This window comes from Platalea leucorodia (assembly GCF_965183815.1).
Source record: "Platalea leucorodia genome assembly, chromosome: 8".
In the NCBI taxonomy this organism is placed as follows: domain Eukaryota; kingdom Metazoa; phylum Chordata; class Aves; order Pelecaniformes; family Threskiornithidae; genus Platalea; species Platalea leucorodia.
The window spans coordinates 12,267,041-12,285,408 of record NC_138830.1 but is presented as its reverse complement, the minus strand read 5'-3'; the positions used below and the strand labels follow the sequence as shown (position 1 = coordinate 12,285,408).

The window sequence follows — 18,368 nt, the reverse complement described above, 5'->3', positions numbered from 1 at the left end:
GTAAGTAACTCATTCTGAAAGAAAGGGCCTGAAATTTGACTGCTGCTGAGAACCTTAGCTGATGAATTAGCTTAATGTGGTTTTTTTTCTTCTCCTGTCATCTGGCTGTAGTTCTGGCTGGATAGAACTGATGCTGTTCTGCAGGAATGGCGGGAGGGGATGCTGACATAACATAGTTTCTTTTCCATGAAGGAGGAAGGTGTTGCCCCTGGCTAGCATGGTGGCTGTGTTGCTGGGCCAGCTGGTTAGAATCTTTTTGTTTAATTTCTTTTCCCAGGTATTGGAGAAAGTGAGTTCACTTCTAACACGCACATACAGTTGCATTTCAGCACGTAGAATAGCTAATGCAATTCTGACACTTCTAATGCTGAGGAAATGAAATGCTACTAGAGAGGAAAGTAAAACCCAAGAGAAGTTGTTGTTTTTTTTCTTTTTCCCCATGGTGCATGTTTGCAAACTAGACTTGGGAATCTTGGAGAGATTCTTGCAGATCACTTAAAAATTAATCAAGGTCAAACAGAAGTGTTTTGTTGAGATTATATTCCACAAGAGGTTGTGTTTCTTGCCCCATCAAGGAACCTGTAAACAGTGCTTTTGTGCAGGAAAGGTGTCTTGAATCACTTCTGCTCTGTTGGCATTGCACATAGATCTATGTGTTCTTGAGCTTAATCTTCCACGATTCGGAATGCTGACTACAAAGAAATAATTGAGGGGATTAGTTTAGGGGCTGAACTACTCATGCTTGGCTGGTCTCTGACCAGCTAACAATGTCAGTACGAAGAGCTGCAGTGTACTTTTCACCCTGCTCAGAAGTGACTTCAGTTGGAACTTAATCTGTGGAAGCTGTTCCATCGCAAGGAGGAAGGAGGCTTTCTCAAAGAGCTCTGGAAGATGAATGTGTTAGAGATTCCTAGTTCTACTAGCTGTTGTTCTAAATAAAGGCTGTAGCTCACAAGAATGATGCTGCAGCTCAGCAAGGTCATGCAAAGTGTCGTGGCTTTGTGGTCCTCTCCATTAAAACTTCCGTGGAAATACAGGTTCACAGTTCTAAAAGTGGTTGCTTCTTGCAGGAGACTCATTGTATCTGTAGGGCCAAACAGGAGCTTGCAGAATATCAGATGTCTCTCATATCCTTTTGCTTTCAGTGAAAGAATATATTTCTCTTCAGAGAGTCTCTTCTCCCACCTGCAGTGTTGTGCATGAAGGGGCTTAATTATCTGGGAGGTTTGGGCTTGTGCAGCAAGGGCAGAAACAATGTCCTTTTAGTCCTAAAACCTGATAGATTTTGGAATATGGTGATGGGAACATACCAGAGTGACTTCTCATGAACTGTATTTTAACAGAGCTGTAGTTGGGTTCTCAAGTTTTTTTTCTTTTTGCTTGTGTTTGAAGAACCCAGAGCCTAAGGACCAGATCTCAAAAATGATTAAAATTTTAAGTGGGGAAATGGCCATTGAGTTACATCTGCAGTTTTTAATACGAAACAACAATACAGACCTCATGATCCTCAAAAACACAAAGGTAAGAGTCTTTGTTAGATTTGGTTGTCTTGGATTCATCTGATTCATCCTGTGTTTGTTTTGACCATGTTGCTGTTATTTTACAACATCATCTTATGTTTTAGCATCGCCTCCCTGAGTTTTGAGGATACAAATCTGTGTTTTAGTCACGATAAATTAACATTTAAAACTTGAACCTGTGAGGCTGAAGAAGAGCCGATTGCACCCAAACACCACCATATAATCAGATTGTTTCAGCTTACAGCTAGGATGACCTAATGACAGGCTGCTGTTAGTGTGTTGATTCTTTTTCTTTTTTTTTTTTTTCTTTTTCCCCAACTGGTTATAGAAACTAATCCTTTTCTCCCCCCCATTTTTTGGTGGGTTTGTTTTCCATCTGGTCAGTAAGATGGACGAACTCACCCCCCAGCTCCATGACTGATCCGTTGCAAATGCTGCTGGTTGGGGAGGGAGGGAGGGAGTCAGCCAGGACTGCAGGTTACAGTATGTTGGTATCTACGTTGAGCTGTTATGTGAGACCACACCTTCAGCTTGGCTAAAGAAATCCTGATATGTGCTCAGAGACTAATATTTCCACATTGAAGACAAAACTGATCAGATATTGTAATGTAGGCAGTGCTAGTGAATTGAATAACTGGTTTTGTTTTGGAAGGTGTTACTCAAGGGTGGGCAAATGAAAACTTAGAGGTAAATTAGACTGTCTTAAGCTAAATGATTATTAGAAACTGTAGGAGAACTTTTTTATATGTGAAATGAGATGCACATAGTCAGCAAAAATGGTAGAGGATGCTTGTCAGTGGGTTCGTCTGTTTCAGGAGGCGCTTCAAATGTATTGGAAAAACTTTTCCATCTGCTGGTTAAGTGCTTGGGAGCGATCCTGCATAGTGCTCCAGGGATGGCTTGAAAACGTCAGCAGCACACGCTCTGCAGTGCTCAGTTCTGGGAACCAGAAGCGGGGGTTCTCCAATTAAGCTGCAATTGAAGTAATCACATTTCTGACAGAAACTCCTAGAAAGGATTGGTTTGCACTGGAAAGATGGGTTGAGGATATATTAAAATGTATTAACAACCTATTAACTTTGATTAAAGGGAAATTGCCAGTTAAGTGGAGCATAATTACAATCTGTTTTTCTAGTGTACTGGCAAGCATGTTAAGCGACCTAGGGCATATCTTTTGCTGACTGGTAATACTGATTGTTTTTGTTTTTTCAGGATGCAGTGCGGAATTCTGTGTGTCATACAGCAACAGTTATAGCAAACTCCTTTATGCATTGTGGTACAACCAGTGACCAGTTCCTCAGGTAAATCTATGGCAAGGAAGCTCCAATGTCGTTTAGAGGTGTTTGAACAACACTGTTGCCCTACTTAGCTTGATACTTCCAAAAGGGTGGCTGCAGAACTCTGATCGGCTTAGAGAAGAATAAACAAAGGGTCTGAAAACTAATGTGGAGGCAGAGCGAAGAAGCTGGAATTCTTTTCTTTTCTCTATCCTCACAAGCCGGCTTTATTTGACTGCTAACCATATGAGCAGTTTGGAGGGTGGAGATCTGCAATTTCTGTTCTCTTTGTTTGCTAGTTGGAGAATTTCTGAGATGATGTATCTTTTTTGGTAGACTGACAGTGCTGAATGACTCTTGGAAGGGAAATGTCAGGGCTGACCTTACCAGGGACTTGAGGAAAGCTCCAGAAACTCTGCTAGAGTTTCTCCCAGAGAGTTGATGGGCTGCATATTGAGCAGTTGTCATCCATCTTTCACTGAGATTACCAGTATCTAGAAGCTTGACTACGACCAGCCAAAAATCAGGGCTGATGAAGGGGCGAGAGAGGTATAAAGTGGAAATGTGGTTAGCTTTCTTGCCTTATGGAGCTGCTTTCTTGTTTGAAAGCAGTCTTTAGTGCTGTGAAACCCTGCTTGCAGGATGAGGAACGGGCTGTATGAAAAACTTTGTATGACCTTTCTCTTTTCGTCTTCCAGAGACAATTTGGAGTGGCTGGCCAGGGCCACTAACTGGGCTAAGTTTACTGCTACCGCCAGCTTGGGTGTTATACACAAGGTAATGTTGCATTCATTTCCTTCTGTTCAATATAAATGTCTGACTTGTGAACACTGAAGACATTGACGTGGGGATTCTGAATGATGCCTGCACTCCAGTTTACCTGGTCTATTGCAAGGCACAGCTGTAACATAGTTTGTGTCTTTGCACTAAAGAAAAGCTGTGCTTTATCAAGTCCATCTTATCTGATACCCGATATAGTTTACGGCATGTTTTGCTGAGCATCAAAAAGGTGGTAGGATAACATAGCTCAAGGAGAGAATCTTCTTCGTAGCTCTTCTCTTCCTTTGTGAGTTGAACAGGTCAATAGTTTCTAGCTATGAAAATTGCAGGTGTGTATTTCCTAAACGGTTTTGTGTCAGTACCAAAGTCCTTACTGTAGTAAGTTTCAGTAAGTTTGAATGGTGACCTGAGTAGTGGTCATTTTCTTCAAATTCATTCACAGGGAGGGTCTGTTTAAAGCTGTTTTGAAATAGGAAGAAGTCTTTGTAATTGTTTTTGTAATTTGTAATTGCTCTCTACAACTACCCGAAAGGAGGTTGTAGCAAGGTGGGGGTCGGTCTTTTCTCCCAAGTAACAAGCGATAGGATGAGAGGAAACGGCCTCAGGCTGCGCCAGGGGAGGTTTAGGTTGGATATTAGGAAAAACTTCTTCACCGAAGGGGCAGTCAGGCACTGGCACAGGCTGCCCAGGGAAGTGGTTGAGTCCCCATCCCTGGAGGTATTTAAAAGACAGGTAGACGTGGTGCTTGAGGACATGGTTTAGCGGTGGACTTGGCAGCGCTGGGTTACCGGTTGGACTTGATGATCTTAAGGGTCTTTTCCAACCTTAACAATTCTATGATTCTATGATGGTTTTGCGTGCCTCAACCCTCATTAAAGTGCTCTAGTGAACGAATTGGTGTAGCTTCAGGCCAGATTTGTCCTGGTTTAGATCAGTGACCAAGTGATTGATGAATACTTGTGTACTGTGGTTAATAAAACCCCAGTACAGAAGGGGGTTGATTGGGAATGATTCTTTGCTGATCGTACAGCACTGAAAGGCGGATTTTTGTGGAGAAAGTAATGGCTATAACATGTTTTCTTCTGACTTGTTTAAATATTGTCGTGAAATGTTTGCATCCACTGTTTTTTCACCTTTCACTTCCCACTGTCTTCCCTTCCTGATGGACACTGGACATGCAGGGTCATGAGAAAGAAGCGTTACAGCTAATGGCAACATACCTACCCAAGGACACCTCTCCAGGGTCAGCCTACCAGGAAGGCGGAGGTCTCTATGCCTTGGGTCTCATTCATGCTAACCATGGCGGGGACATCATTGACTATTTGCTGAACCAGCTGAAGAATGCCAGTAATGATGTATGTACTGGGTTCAGTAATGAACCTTTGTTTTGTTGGGAATATCCAGAAGGGAGCTAGCTGGTATAGAAGTCGGGGTTAGAAGCAACTAAGACCGTGGCAGTAGTGTGATACTTACATTTCCTGTCGGCCTTAAATATAAAGTTTGGTTTTAACAAGCTATTGCTCAACGTTTAGGTAAGATTTTTAGGAAATTCTTACATATTTGACAGTGAATCTAGCTTCATCTTTCTTACTGCTTCTGTATCTACTTTGTTTTGCTAGTGTTTAGTGCCTAAACCTGCAGTATTTAGGCACTGTTATCGCTTACAGCTTAGCTGTCAAAGGAAATATTTCTGCTGCCCTGTAGGTTTAATGCAGTTTATACAAAAAGAAGTGTTTTACTTCACCACTTACTGTTTGTAGACCTCTATGAAAAGTCTCTTTTTAAATTAGGAATAGATTAGTATTTTCCCAGAATGTTCCCTTCTCTTTGGGGAATTTCAGACTACTTCTTTAAAAATTCTGTGAATGCATCCCACTCATCTTATTGCAAATGTACTGCCTTTCCTGTATCTGTTGTTAGAATAAAAGAGGATGTAGACTGTTTAAGTGGGTACTGATTTACCTTTCTATTCAAAAGCTATTACTCGGCAGCAGTTTTTACACATGGCACAGATTTATGGTTTTATGTAAATCACTCAGTGGGGAAAAAGACCTTAAAGATACTAGAAAGTCTCTTGTGCTATCTGTAAAGCTTCTGATACTCATTGTTTATGGGCTTTTGAACGGCTGTCTCTATTCTATTTTCTGCCTCTTTCATCAGAGTTACTGCCTGAGATGGTGAAAGTGGTATTTCTAACAGGTTAAGTGGTCATTTTGGGTGGTTTGGGGCTAAAAGTTTGTGGCTTTATATTGATGGAAAGACGTCTACTTCAGCTGAAGCCATATTGTTCCCTGTTTTATGATGACTGAACTTGCATATGCTTCTCTAGATTGTCCGACATGGTGGCAGCCTGGGTTTGGGTCTGGCTGCCATGGGGACAGCACGTCAAGATGTGTACGATTTGCTGAAAACAAATCTATACCAGGATGATGCAGTGACAGGTAAATATTCTGCTTTCAAAGCAAATAACCATCTGAGGCCTTATCAAGCATCTGGGGTTTGTTGGTGTGGGGTTTTTTTTCAGGTTTTCTGTTAGCAGGACAGATCGCTTCTAGGTTGCCTTAGCTGCGTTTTATTTACTGACCTTTTCCTGATCAGCATGGTTCTTTAGTTATGTGGCAGTAATGTTCGGAGGTCCTGTCAGGACTGGTCTGTGGCACTATGCCAAATATTGATAAAACATGATAGGTCTTTAAACAGTCCCTTATTTTGCTCTATTCTTGCCTTTGTCATGTGCTTTTTATTTAGTGTGGTTGATCTCCAGAGCCACATGCCCTTTTTGGCTGAGATAGGCTTGGAGAAGTTTGGGGGGGGCTACTGCTGCATTGGCAGGGTCTCACAGGAAAACTGCCTCAGCAGTGGCCCAAGGAAGAGAAAATTGAACTTGGTGGGGAAGAGCACTAAGTTGTGGTTGGTAGGTTTTCATTAGAAGCACACTTGGCTATGAATAATGTGGTTGCTGGGCATGGTGGCGTCCAGAAGTGATCCGTTGGCCTGCATCTTGTGTGATTCTTTAGATATAATATTGTACTGCTTCTGGGAACAGAGTTTGCTTGATTTTTTGCTTTTCTGTGCTGTGCAGGTGAGGCAGCTGGCCTGGCACTGGGATTGGTTATGCTGGGATCTAAAAATGCTCAGGCTATTGAGGACATGGTTGGCTACGCACAGGAAACCCAGCATGAAAAGATTTTGCGAGGCCTTGCCGTTGGAATTGCTCTGGTCATGTACGGGAGGATGGAGGAGGCAGATGCTCTCATTGAGAGTCTCTGCAGAGATAAGGTAAGCTTAGCTAGGACCTAATCCCTGGCCCTTTTGTTACACCGGTGACCTTCCTGTCCTTTTGTGAACCCTCCAGCTACGGTGGGTTGGCTGTTTCGAACCGGGGAAGTTCTTACATAGGTCTGAAGTGGGGCAGTTTCACAGGTTGCTTCACCCTGATCAAAAATACAAGAACAACAGTGCTTAGTTGTGTATTTCTTCAGCCTTATGTTCAGTCTCTATAGTCCTGTGAGCAGCAACAAGGCGCAGAACAGGGTGTAATGGTTAAAAACAGATGAGGTGCGCTGTAGGTGGGTCATTCTCAAGGATCTAGTAGTGGTCAATAGCAGATAGTGAATAAGAAGCAGAATGACACATCTGCCAGATACTCTCTTTGGCAGCCTGTGGCATAGCAACTTTCTGTCCCCCTGAAATTAGTAATGACAGCCCTGCTTTGGTGATTGTCCTGTTACTCATCCATAATAAACAGTTAAGCAGTGGGGCTACCTGTGCAGATTCGAGGCCCAAGAGTGGAACAGATTTAGAGTCAGAATTACTGAGTCCCTGTTTGGATGGATATTAAATATTGATGCTTTCTCCTCCAGGATCCAATTCTCCGTCGTTCTGGCATGTACACTGTTGCTATGGCATACTGTGGCTCAGGGAACAACAAGGCTATCAGACGCCTACTGCATGTGGCTGTAAGTACTGTGGGCTTAGGAGCACATAGCAAGAAATTTGTGGTGAGAGAGTAAGCACATCGCTTTGACAGGCTTCGCGTCTACGGTGTTAATGTTGTGGTCCAAATCAGAGATTGTGAAGTGATGAAAGCTTTCCTTAACAGTATGAGTAGAAATAACAGGGTCTTCTGACATTAGGATAAGTAGACTTTCAGCAAGAGAATATTTGACCTAGTATCACAAAAAACGGAACCTATTAAAAAAATAAAACATGATCCTAAAGTAGTTGGTAATGGGTTTGCAGTGAATAGTCTGCGTAATGATGGGCTGGGGAAAAAAAAACAACTTAAGCTGTAAAAGATGAGGTCTGTCTGCTCTTTGATAGGCTTGCAGTCACAGTGTACGAACAAGGGTGAAGCTGTTTCAGCTAAGGCTGAACATGATTGTCAACTTTCTTCCTGTATAATCCTGTCGTCTTGATTAACTTGTGTGCCTGACACCTGGCCTGAAACGTTGCAGAGTCCTCAAGTGTTTTAACTATATTCTGAACATCCTGTTTTCCCTTTTGTAGGTGAGTGATGTGAATGATGACGTGAGGCGGGCGGCCGTTGAGTCACTTGGTTTCATTCTGTTCAGGTACAATATCTTCCTTGGTCACTTCTACAGCCTTCAATTAGATGTCTGTTACATTTTCAGGAAATGTGGTACTCTAGTGCTTGCACAAAATGACTCAATTGCTGTCTGAATGGAGGTTGAAAAGTCAAAAAATTGAGAGAGAATAAAACTTGGTTCAAAATTAGAAGCCTTCCTTAATGTTCAGCAGATGCTTAATGAGCTTTTCTGTAGGCTTCTGGACTTATAACTTAATTGTCTGAATAGAGTTAGATGAAGTTGACAAATAGAATGCAAAATTAATATTTGTAGGATTGAGAGTTAATTAAAAATTAAATATACAGTGCTTGTGCCAGGCCTTTTAAAGGCAGCAGTACTCAGACAAATATGTCTGCCTAATCGCTATCCAAAACGTTCCTGGAGGTTGTCACTTCAGTAAAAATATCCTGAAGAAGGATGTCGAAATTGTCTTTGTTTTTTAAGTACCCACTCTTAAACCTTGACAGGTTACTGGGCTTACGTTGTGGTAACATAAGCCCATCACAAAATAATCATGATGTTTGCTTTGGTTCTCTAAAGTGAAATCTGTTGCTGATCTGGTATTTTGTAGTGCTCTGTGGTGCTCTATAGTTCCCTAGGTAAGAGGTGTTTGGGTTTTTTTTTTTTTATTAGATCGGGGAATTAGAAGGCTCCCCAAGGACTGCAACTTCATCTGTTAATACAGTAATCTGTGTAGTCCAAGTACTGAGCCAAGCTGCAGCCTTTGAGTGTGCTTGAGAGGAGGCAGTGTGTACTTGGATCCAGGACTGTAATTTAAAAATCTTTGTTCGCATCTTCTTTGGGTTAGTGGCAGTCTGTAAATTCATCCTAAAAGCTGGATAAGAGGTGCTTAAAGCTGGTATTAAAAAACTGGATTACTGATGTGACCAGTCAATTTGTCATTAACCATTGTCCTCACGTAGAAATTGCTCCACTCTATTCTGTTTTATCTGAAGCATATTCTGGCTGCAATTAAATGTGGTTTACAAACAGAACAAATTCTCTTTGTGGGCAGCAGGCGTCTCCCAAGAGCTTCTGCTCTGTTGCTTTCAGTGAGCGCAGATCGTTCCTTGCTGCATAGCGATCCGTGTCTCTCGTCAAGCCAAAGGGTCTGTTTAACTGGCTTCTGCATCTGTGTACAGAAGGAAAATTCCATGCAGGCTCTCCATAGTTTCAGGCATCTTTTTTCCAAACAGGTTGTGACAAAGCATTTTTGATCTCTGGTTTCAATGTAATTTTTCTTTTCAACAAATGCAAAACATAATTGGACGTTGATAGCTCCTACCAAAATGAGAATCTTTCAAGGCTCTGAACTAAACCATTTACCGTGTGCTGGCGTCGTGTTGGAGCAAGACAGTTCTGGGCCTGTTCTCTACATATCCAGCAATGAGGAAATGAGTGACATCATCTTTGACTCTTTCACCTGCTCTGCAGTGGTTCAGATCTTATCCTGCCTCTTCCCGTCCCTTTCTGGAGGGGTACAGTCCAAAACCTGCTTGGACAATAGGGAGGAACATTTCCTTGTAAATTCTAGTGTCCACCTTACTTGGTAGCAAAGGACTAAAACTTTTTAGCTGATTATCCCTGGCTTCTGGAGGCAAAAGGATTGTGTTAGGCTGTTATAGCTGCTAACAGTTTTCACTTGATAACTGTCATAAAATACGTGATCAGTTGTTTTGCTTAAAGACACAGTTCTGGAGGGAGCCCTTGGTTTGTCTAGCCCAGACCCCTGCATTCACATACACCAGTGGAAGGGATTTTCTGCTTAGAGGGCCCCACAGATTACCCCCTGCATTGCTCTCTCTAATTATAAACCAAAACCCATGTTTCAATGGATGGAAAGAAATACTGTCCATCGGTGTAGGGATCTAGAAGCTAATTTTACATTTACCTTTCCTGTTTGCCAAAACTGCTAGTTAGCACTAATTGTGCACTGCAGGCATGCAGAGACATCAAGTGGGCTGTGAGTTTGTCAGACTTCTTGACTAAAATGACATCTCTTTCTTAGGACTGTTGTTTGTTGAAGTCTAACTGGATTTACTTGTCTTAAAGGCTACTAATACAGCATTGAATACTGGCAAGAGTTGGTGATCTGTCAGCTGCTAGGTATACAGAGCTTTTGAATGAAGCATTTTGTGATGGGAGGTGAGCAGGTCTGTAACACGGTGGGCTAAGCCCCAGAAATTAATTTCAACTTAGATGAAGGAACATGACTGAAACTTCTGTGAGAAGAGGTCTCGTTGAATTCTTTGTATGTGGTTCCAGAAAGGGAACTGTGAAGTCAGGATTGAAATAAGAGAATAAATTTGTTTAATGCGGTCTACATTTTTCTTGGGGAATTCATGCCATTGCTGTAGGGTTGAACATGCTGGAGGTGTAAGTTCATCTGCTGGGTTGTACACTACAGCAGCAGGAGTATGCACAGACTTGTGCTTCTGTCTGTTGCTCCTATAGGAATAATAAAATCCATATAAGGGTGGAGGCTACACAGTCAGAGGGTGGTAATTTCCTTAAAAGCACCACTGGTGAACATGACAGAGCTCCTGACAGCTAGGAGCCCACAAATCTACTTTGTGTCATAAATACCTAGTTTTTCTCCTTTTGTTACAGCTATCTGTGAATAAATGTTCTTCCTCTTGGATTTGACCTAAAAGTGTCATAAATGTCACAAAGCCAGCTATGTTTAGGTAGTATGTTTGCATAGCAGAACATTCTGTAAGGCTTTTCTGTCCTTGTTTACCTCTGTGAGTCTTCCTTGCTAGCACATACATGGAACCCTGTGTACATTCAAGAGCACAGCTTGGCTTTTATGGCTAGAGTTAATGAAAGCAGCACAGTAACAGTAAAATGTGATAGAACATAATGTAATAAAACATGCCATTTAATTTTTAAAGCAACAAGGTTTTGCTTTAACTTGAAGATTAACTTTTTTTTTAAGCACAAATTTCTTTAGATTTTTTTTTTTCATCTTTTTAATTACTGGAAAAGTCTACAAAAGAATGTGTGTGGCTACTTCATTGTTCAAAATTCATGAATTACAGTTTAGATAGGATGTTCCAGTCTAGGTTAAGTTTTGCCTAAGAATTGCAAGATTAAATTTTCTGGTGTGTTACGAAAGACATCAAATTACCCAGTTACATCATTCAGTACTTTCCTTGGCATATCATTCCTTAAGAGAATTTCTATATTCCTTAACATATCAAGTGAAAACAGTCTGTAGTTATGGCTCTCTTTATATTAGTATCAGTTGGGTTTTTTTGTAACTCCAATACCTTTTATCTTCTCAGATAACTTAATGTTAAAATGCACTTTCAGCAATGTTCAGGAGTTTTCTTCCTACGTTCTTTTCCAAAGCGTCTTTGTTGCCTGGAGCAAAGGTGAGAAGTTGGTGAAATTCTTGCTTCTGCGACAGGATCACTAGCTGTATTTGCTCAGCAAATCCTGTGGTACTTTGAGGGTAAGCCACGTAAGGAACACTTGATGGACTCAATGCATTGCTCAGAACATCAGCTATGATGCAAGAGTTTTGAAGGGATTCAGGGAGCAGAGATCAATGCTGCTGTAGCAGTTACACACTTGGATGTTGGATGCACGCTTGCCTGGCTGCGTGAACGTCTGCAGGCAAGTCGCTTTAGGGAGCAGAGCAGTAGCAATCATACTGCTTGAGCCGCAGAGTACGTTGCGGGGTCCTGTTCATACAGCACAAAACTAACTTCCTTGTTCTACTCTTGGACTCCCTAAAGCTTTCCAGGGGGCCACGTATGTAGAATTGAAGCTTGTTGGCCAGCAGTGCTGCCGCCGCCGCCGTTGATTCTGGTTTTGCTGACTGTTTAGAAGCAGTCCGCAGGTCTGCAGACTGGGGATCGAAAGCACAGCTTGTTGACTATAGGACTTGGTATGGCTTTTTTCCCTATTGGCTTAGTGCCTTACAAAAATTAGGCACCAGTTATGTATTTTGCGACTGATCGTTTTCATGCCACTATATTAAATTATCAGAAAATGCTCTGGTGCAAGAGAATTGTTTCAAAACTATCTCCTCCTTTCTTCCTCTTCACAACTAGCAAGACAGGCAAAATAGTACAGAATAAAAACCTGAGACTTTTTACATCTTCTCTCTTTTTCAAAATGGCCACCTCTTGCAGGAGACACTTTTAAGTAAAATGTTGTTGTAAAATGGTACAGAGGGATGAATAAAGCTTGAGATGTTTGGAGATTGTAGTGCGGATGCAGGGCTGTACAAGAAGCTGTATTGTGAAATAGCAAGAAGAGAAGTGATGTATTGACTTGGGTGCTGTACGTGTCTCTGTTCTCCCAGTCCTGATACTTCTGCCAGTGATCACAGATGGCAAACTTACCTTGTTGTTGATGTTTGTATATTAGTCCTTCTTTCTACTAAAGTGGTTTATGAAATATTTATCAGGGCTGCTGGAAAACAGCATTTAAGGTGCTTGTGATTTCTGGTCAGCCTCTTTCTTTTTTTAAGACTATTATGATGAGATGGAAAACACGATAAATTTAAAGTGTTTTACTTTCTAAAAATGGAAAGAATTATTTTTATCTTAATTTTTACCACTTTAGATCATGAACTGATCTTTATATTGCAGAGTGAGATGTGATTGGTTTATGTAGTCAGCTTTATTTTTATATTGTTATATGTTAGAGCAATGCTGCAGCGTATCTAAACACTTTATGTATGAAATGAGGAGGTAGATGATATAGATATAACAAATCTGGTTAGGGAGAAGGCTTCAGTGTGGGATGCAGCAGTGCTTGAAAGCCTGAACTGAAAAGGTTTAATGCTCTCATAGCAGTTGTTAAGTCCAGGGGAATAAGAGCCATGGGGAAGCAGGACTTCAGTTGTGGGATGCTGCTTCTGCCTTGGTGCAGTATTGTTGGGAAAAAGCTAAGGGCAGGAGAGGGAACAATGCAGCCTCTAGAGAGTCCCAAAAGGAAGATGTAGTCTCGGCTGATAAGTGTCGGCTACCCAAACATGGAGAACTCTGCATGGCTTACGTTCAGTTCTTCATTTTAGGATGATGCAAGCAAAATAGTAATGTTTCCTGCTTTTGTATTCTTTGTGTTTACATAGCCTTTGATATTTTAAGGCAATATATTTGTTTTAAAGCAAACACAGATCAGATACTTGGATTTTGTTCCAGGAAGACTGGGGCGGTTTGTTTTCTTTAACTCCTACAGCCTACCTTTATCCCATAGGCAAATGGCAGAGGTTTTGCGTAATTGAGTATGAGGCTAACAGTCACTCTAACATGATCCGTACCAGTGACTTTTTCAGTGCATTAATTGTGAAGAAGAGGAATTCAGTGAAACATACCTGCTTGTTAGTTCTTAGGTAGGAAAGATTAAAAGAGTTTTGTTTACCCTCCAACCCATTTTGTCTTATTCAGTCTTCCTGGGGGAGGAGAATGAGGGTCCCTTTCAGTGAAAGGTTAATAGTAACAGAAATCTTATTATCTTCTTAGTATAATCAGAAGAAGCCTTAGACTTTCACTGAAGTCTTTTTGGATTTGAAAATGCCTTCATCTGCAGGTCTGAAACTGGAAACAGAGCTGTGTGTCTTCACCGACCAAACTGTAGTGCATTGGAGAAGTCCCTGGGCATCTCTGGCAAAACTAATCTAACTTCTAATGAAAATTGTAGCTGTACAATCAGATTGCACAAATACCTTCATTGTTCCAAATGATACACTATGACATCTTGCGTTCTTTCCCTGCTATTGTTTTATTTTTGTTCTAGACTATTTGTATGCATGAGATTTTACTTACTTTGGAAAACAGGGCTCAGAGCCTTATATCACTTGAGAGCTTTTGAAAACCTCAGCAAGTGTTTTAACTTCCTACTGTAAACTGGAATCTTTACACAGATGAGTAAATTAATATGATTGGTTTAAATCTGAGATAGTTTCTTTAGCCTAGCTTATACCCTGCTGAAAACTCAAAGGTATTCCTTCAGGAAGTCACTTGCTCCTTAGGGCCTAAAAATACTGCCTATAGTGCCTATAATAAGCCTATAAGCTTATATAGAAAGATTTTCAGATCACTAAATCACAGCGTGCATGAGAAGAGGGAGAGAAGCCAGGCTAGTATGTTCCCCTCCACACCTCTAATTCCAGAAAAATATTTTCAGTTTCTCAGATTATACACACTAAGGCTTTTTAACTGAGTAGCTAAACATTTTAAGCAGCGCGATTTGTAACTAAATTGATTGCCTGACCAAAACCTTGAATTTGCTTTAAAACTACTGTTCAGCAACTGAAGTTTCAAATTAAGTCATAAAAAATGCTGAGATTCTTTGAGCCATTAAATGAAATTGATGAATTATTTTTTTACAGCAAAAACTTCCTGTTGGATTTTATTAGGGAATATTGATGTGCATCTTGCAGGATAAACGGCTCATTTGTTGTGCAAGGTTTAATGAATTTGAAAATGAGTTGCTGTCACCTGTCTAGAGCATTTGTAAATAGGATCCTTCAGAGAGCAAGAAGCTCCCAGTTTTTAAGAGGATGATGCTGTTTTGCAGAGGTTAGAAAGGACATCGATATCTGGATGCAAGGAATCTTAGATGTGGCTAGACAAATAGGGTTTGACATGAATTATTAAAATAAGAGTAAAAATGGACATTTTGATGAGCCATCTTTCCTATTTTCATAACTAGCTTCCCATTTAAAAATGAATTTAGAAATTAATCTGTTCTGCAGGGCAAAAGTCTTTCTTTGCAACTGGAGAAAAGTGTGTCTCATGGGAACGGACGCTGACAGTAAACACCATGGTGTCAAATGCCAAAGCAAAAATATGGAAGTTACTTCTCTCCTGACTTTTGTTTTTGCCATGTTGATGACTATGTAGAGAGCCAAAGGGGAAGTGAAACAAAGGAGTGCTTCTTAGCAGTTGTATGTAGGCATCTTTATCAATTTGATGAAAGAAATCTAATGCTTCATGGTGATATTAAATCAGTCTTGAGAACTGGCCAGAACTCTGGGACTCCTGGCTCCAGCTTGCAAGGCAAAGAGCCAGAAGAGCTCTGGCGAGCATCCTGCCTCTTTGGGCTCTGGTGTCCCAGGTTGTTCAGTATGCCTTTACCAGGTTCACTGTGCTTGCATTACTTTACCTTTTAAGGCTGACGTTACATATGACAGCCTAGAAAAAGATTTAGAGGAGTAATGCTTTTGCTTTCTCATACCAGCTTGCAGTGCTGTGGATTTTTCCACAATAAGAAAATGGTGTAGGAAAATGACATTTTCTATGAAGCGCCATAAAAAAAAAAAATCAGCGTGCATCTTTTATGCTAGTGAACAGTTTTATAGCATCAGTCTCTTCTCAGTGCCTTGACTTCTGCTTAACGCTGGATTTTTTAACTATTTTGATGCATTTGAAAATTGATGCTAGTATGGCCAGGTGTGATGAGATTCGGAAGAGTTTTACACTTGGAGAATACAAGATAAGTGATGAATAAATTTTTCTGGCTGCCTAAAAGTTTTCTGATAGAATCCGAACTAAAGGCTTGCAGCTTATAGAACCCCAGATGGTTTGGGACTGGTTTCATGAAATGTGTTTTATATCTCCACAGTTGAGACTAGCTGAATTTCTTGCTTCTCTGTGTCTTAGGGTGGCTTAAAGGTTGGGATTTTGTTTGTTTGTATTTTCTTGGTTTTGTCTGTGGTTTTTTTTGTTGTTTTGTTTGGGTTTTTTTAAGGTATTGCCTTTATTTGCATTTCAAGGCACTCATTCTGTTAGGCTTCAAACTCCATTATTTTCCTCTCTTCATGACTGTTGGGGTGGATATATTTATAGGTAGTCCTTATGTCCATGTCTGCTGTAATTTTTAATTAGATAGGCAGCCAGAACATTGACTGAATATCTCCTAATGTATTTTAAATAATTAAACAACAAAACTCCCCATACTTGTCCATTGTTCTTCTAAAATGTATTTCTTCCCATAGTGCTTGTATGTCGCAAATCAGCTTTGACTTTGTCTGTCTTGCTTCTCTAGTAGTTTAAAAAGAAATGAAATATGCCAGTTAAAAGTTTCTGTGGTAATGAGGAAAGTTGAACTAGGTAACTGTGTAAGTTGTTCTTTTATGTAATATATAGAGGCCATAGAGCTGGCCAGGTCGTTGGTTTGGCATGGGACAGATTCTGAAAGAATGAGAGCATTTCACTCCAGAGAAGGGAATATCTTGTATTGTTTTGTTAAATGGGAAATGCGTGACCCCTTTCTCCTGTAAAAAGGTCTTGTGTTCTGCTAGCAAGTGACTGCAAACCTTTCATCCATTATTATTTAGGCTGCTATCTTTATGAAGGAAGCTGGAAGCTATAAAAATACTCTCACTTCACAGCCAGCATGTAAAAATATTTTTTATATATTTCTGTTACTTAAGGATGATGCTCGTGGATGTAGTCCTGAGCCTCCTGTCTCGCTTCTCAGTACTACACGAGCAGTGTTGTCCTTCGTTACCATACAACAAACTTGTGCTTTCTTACAGTAGCTTGCAGTGACTCTTCTTTTCAATCACATCTTGCTAATGAAGGTAGTGTCTTTGTTCAAATCTGTTCTTGTAGATACAGTTGCTAAAACAAGATCTCTGTTGTCCATTATGTTGTCTTTTTGTTTCATAGTTCTGCATCTTCTCTTACTTCTCCCTCTGTCCTTATGCTTTTCAAGACTGTTATCTGAATTCTTAGCTTGTTTGCTTTGTCAGTGGACAAGGAATTTCTTTTTACGCTTAGTGTGTTAAATGGAATGTGCATGTTTTCTTGATGATGTGTTTCTGTCCATGGAGAAATTTCCTTTCTCTGTAGGAAGACTGGATTTTTGATTAGTCACTAGTCCTTTTGATTGAGGTTTATTGTTGCTGACTAAATGCAGTCACTGGAACATGTTGAGCTTCTATTTAAGGTTACTAAAATTGAGAAATCTATATGCTGGTTTGACAAAATACATCTTTGCTGGGTGAGACTTTTTTCAGGATTGTTTCCTGCTGGTGGAGTCTGACCACTGATTACGAAGAGGCCTCAGAATCGTTCTCTGTGGGACACTTACGGCAAATTATGCCTCGTGTCATTGCTCGTTGCAGACTGACAGTTGTAGAAGGACCGGGTCAGACAGAAGAGAACTAAGTTACCTCTTGCTCCTTCCAGATGCTGTGAGCCAGCTGTGGTGTTCCTGCTGGAAAGGGAAAATTTTAAGTTGTTGCTGAAAGTAGATGATTGCTGCCTGCTGTATGAATGGGTTTTGTTTAATCGGCATGGATTTATTTAAGTAGCAAGAGAGTTTTCAAAGGTGACTGCTTCTTGCTCTCTGGCTGCTGGGAAATAACCCCTCAAGAGCAGTGCTGTGCCCGTTTGCCTCGTGGTGTTATTCCTCGTGAAGGCTGGTTCCTGAATTGCAAATGATTCTTTTAATTTTTTTGTGGTGATCACTCGGTGCGTGGACATGATTGCACTTTTACCTGGTTCCAGAGTGCCTGCTTTAGGTTAAATGAGACACTAGTGTCTGATGTTTTCTGCTATGTACCTGGAAGTTTTGGGGGTTTTGGGGTTTGTTTTATTCCTACTCCCTCCTTCCTTAAGCTTCGAAATAATCTGTCTTATTAAAGGCTTTTGATTCTCAAATACTTTTTAGATGTAGGCATCTTTCACAGCTATAGCAATCCATCAATTCTGGCTTTTAACTACGGGATCCTCTTAAACAAATCAAAATTTGATTAACGAAAGAGGAGTAGGAGCAGTTAGAGCTTATTCTAACTTAAGTGGCTAGTGTCTGTCACCAAAAAGGGGAGGAAGGAGACAAATTACTGTAAGTACCACAGAAATATTTTTAATACTTTCTCCTGGAATTCTCTGGCAGTTGTTACATTAGGTTCTGTTTCGAACTTGCATATGTTTTAAATTAAATATATATAAATAAATGTTGGAAGGATATGTTATCTTTAGTACTTTCTGTTCTGTGCATGAAAAAACCTAAGCCTTTTGCTGTACATAATTTTAGTGTGTAACTGAAGAGTTCTGAAAACATTAAAAATGAAAACAAAGCCCAAGCTGAAAATTTTACTGTAAATGGAAACTATTGAAAAAAAAAAAATGTTGAGCTGCCTGCTTACTGTAAGAACTCCAGTACTTTGGGGAAATCCAATTTCCTTTCCCAAAGAGAAATGGTCTGGAGCTGTCAGAAGCTCCTGATTTCCC

General features: G+C 40.5%; 1 protein-coding gene across 2 annotated transcripts in view; it reads left to right on the top strand.

The window, feature by feature from the left end:
- PSMD1 (proteasome 26S subunit, non-ATPase 1) overlaps nt 1–18,368 on the top strand; it is a 76,232-nt gene that overhangs the window by 9,587 nt on the left and 48,277 nt on the right. For both annotated transcript variants that reach the window (XM_082320950.1, XM_082320949.1), the window contains exons 9-16: nt 1,393–1,521; nt 2,733–2,821; nt 3,496–3,574; nt 4,759–4,932; nt 5,907–6,018; nt 6,660–6,856; nt 7,441–7,536; nt 8,087–8,151. In XM_082320950.1, coding sequence (XP_082177076.1) covers nt 1,393–1,521; nt 2,733–2,821; nt 3,496–3,574; nt 4,759–4,932; nt 5,907–6,018; nt 6,660–6,856; nt 7,441–7,536; nt 8,087–8,151 — 941 coding nt within the window. The remainder of the gene's footprint in view (nt 1–1,392; nt 1,522–2,732; nt 2,822–3,495; nt 3,575–4,758; nt 4,933–5,906; nt 6,019–6,659; nt 6,857–7,440; nt 7,537–8,086; nt 8,152–18,368) is intronic.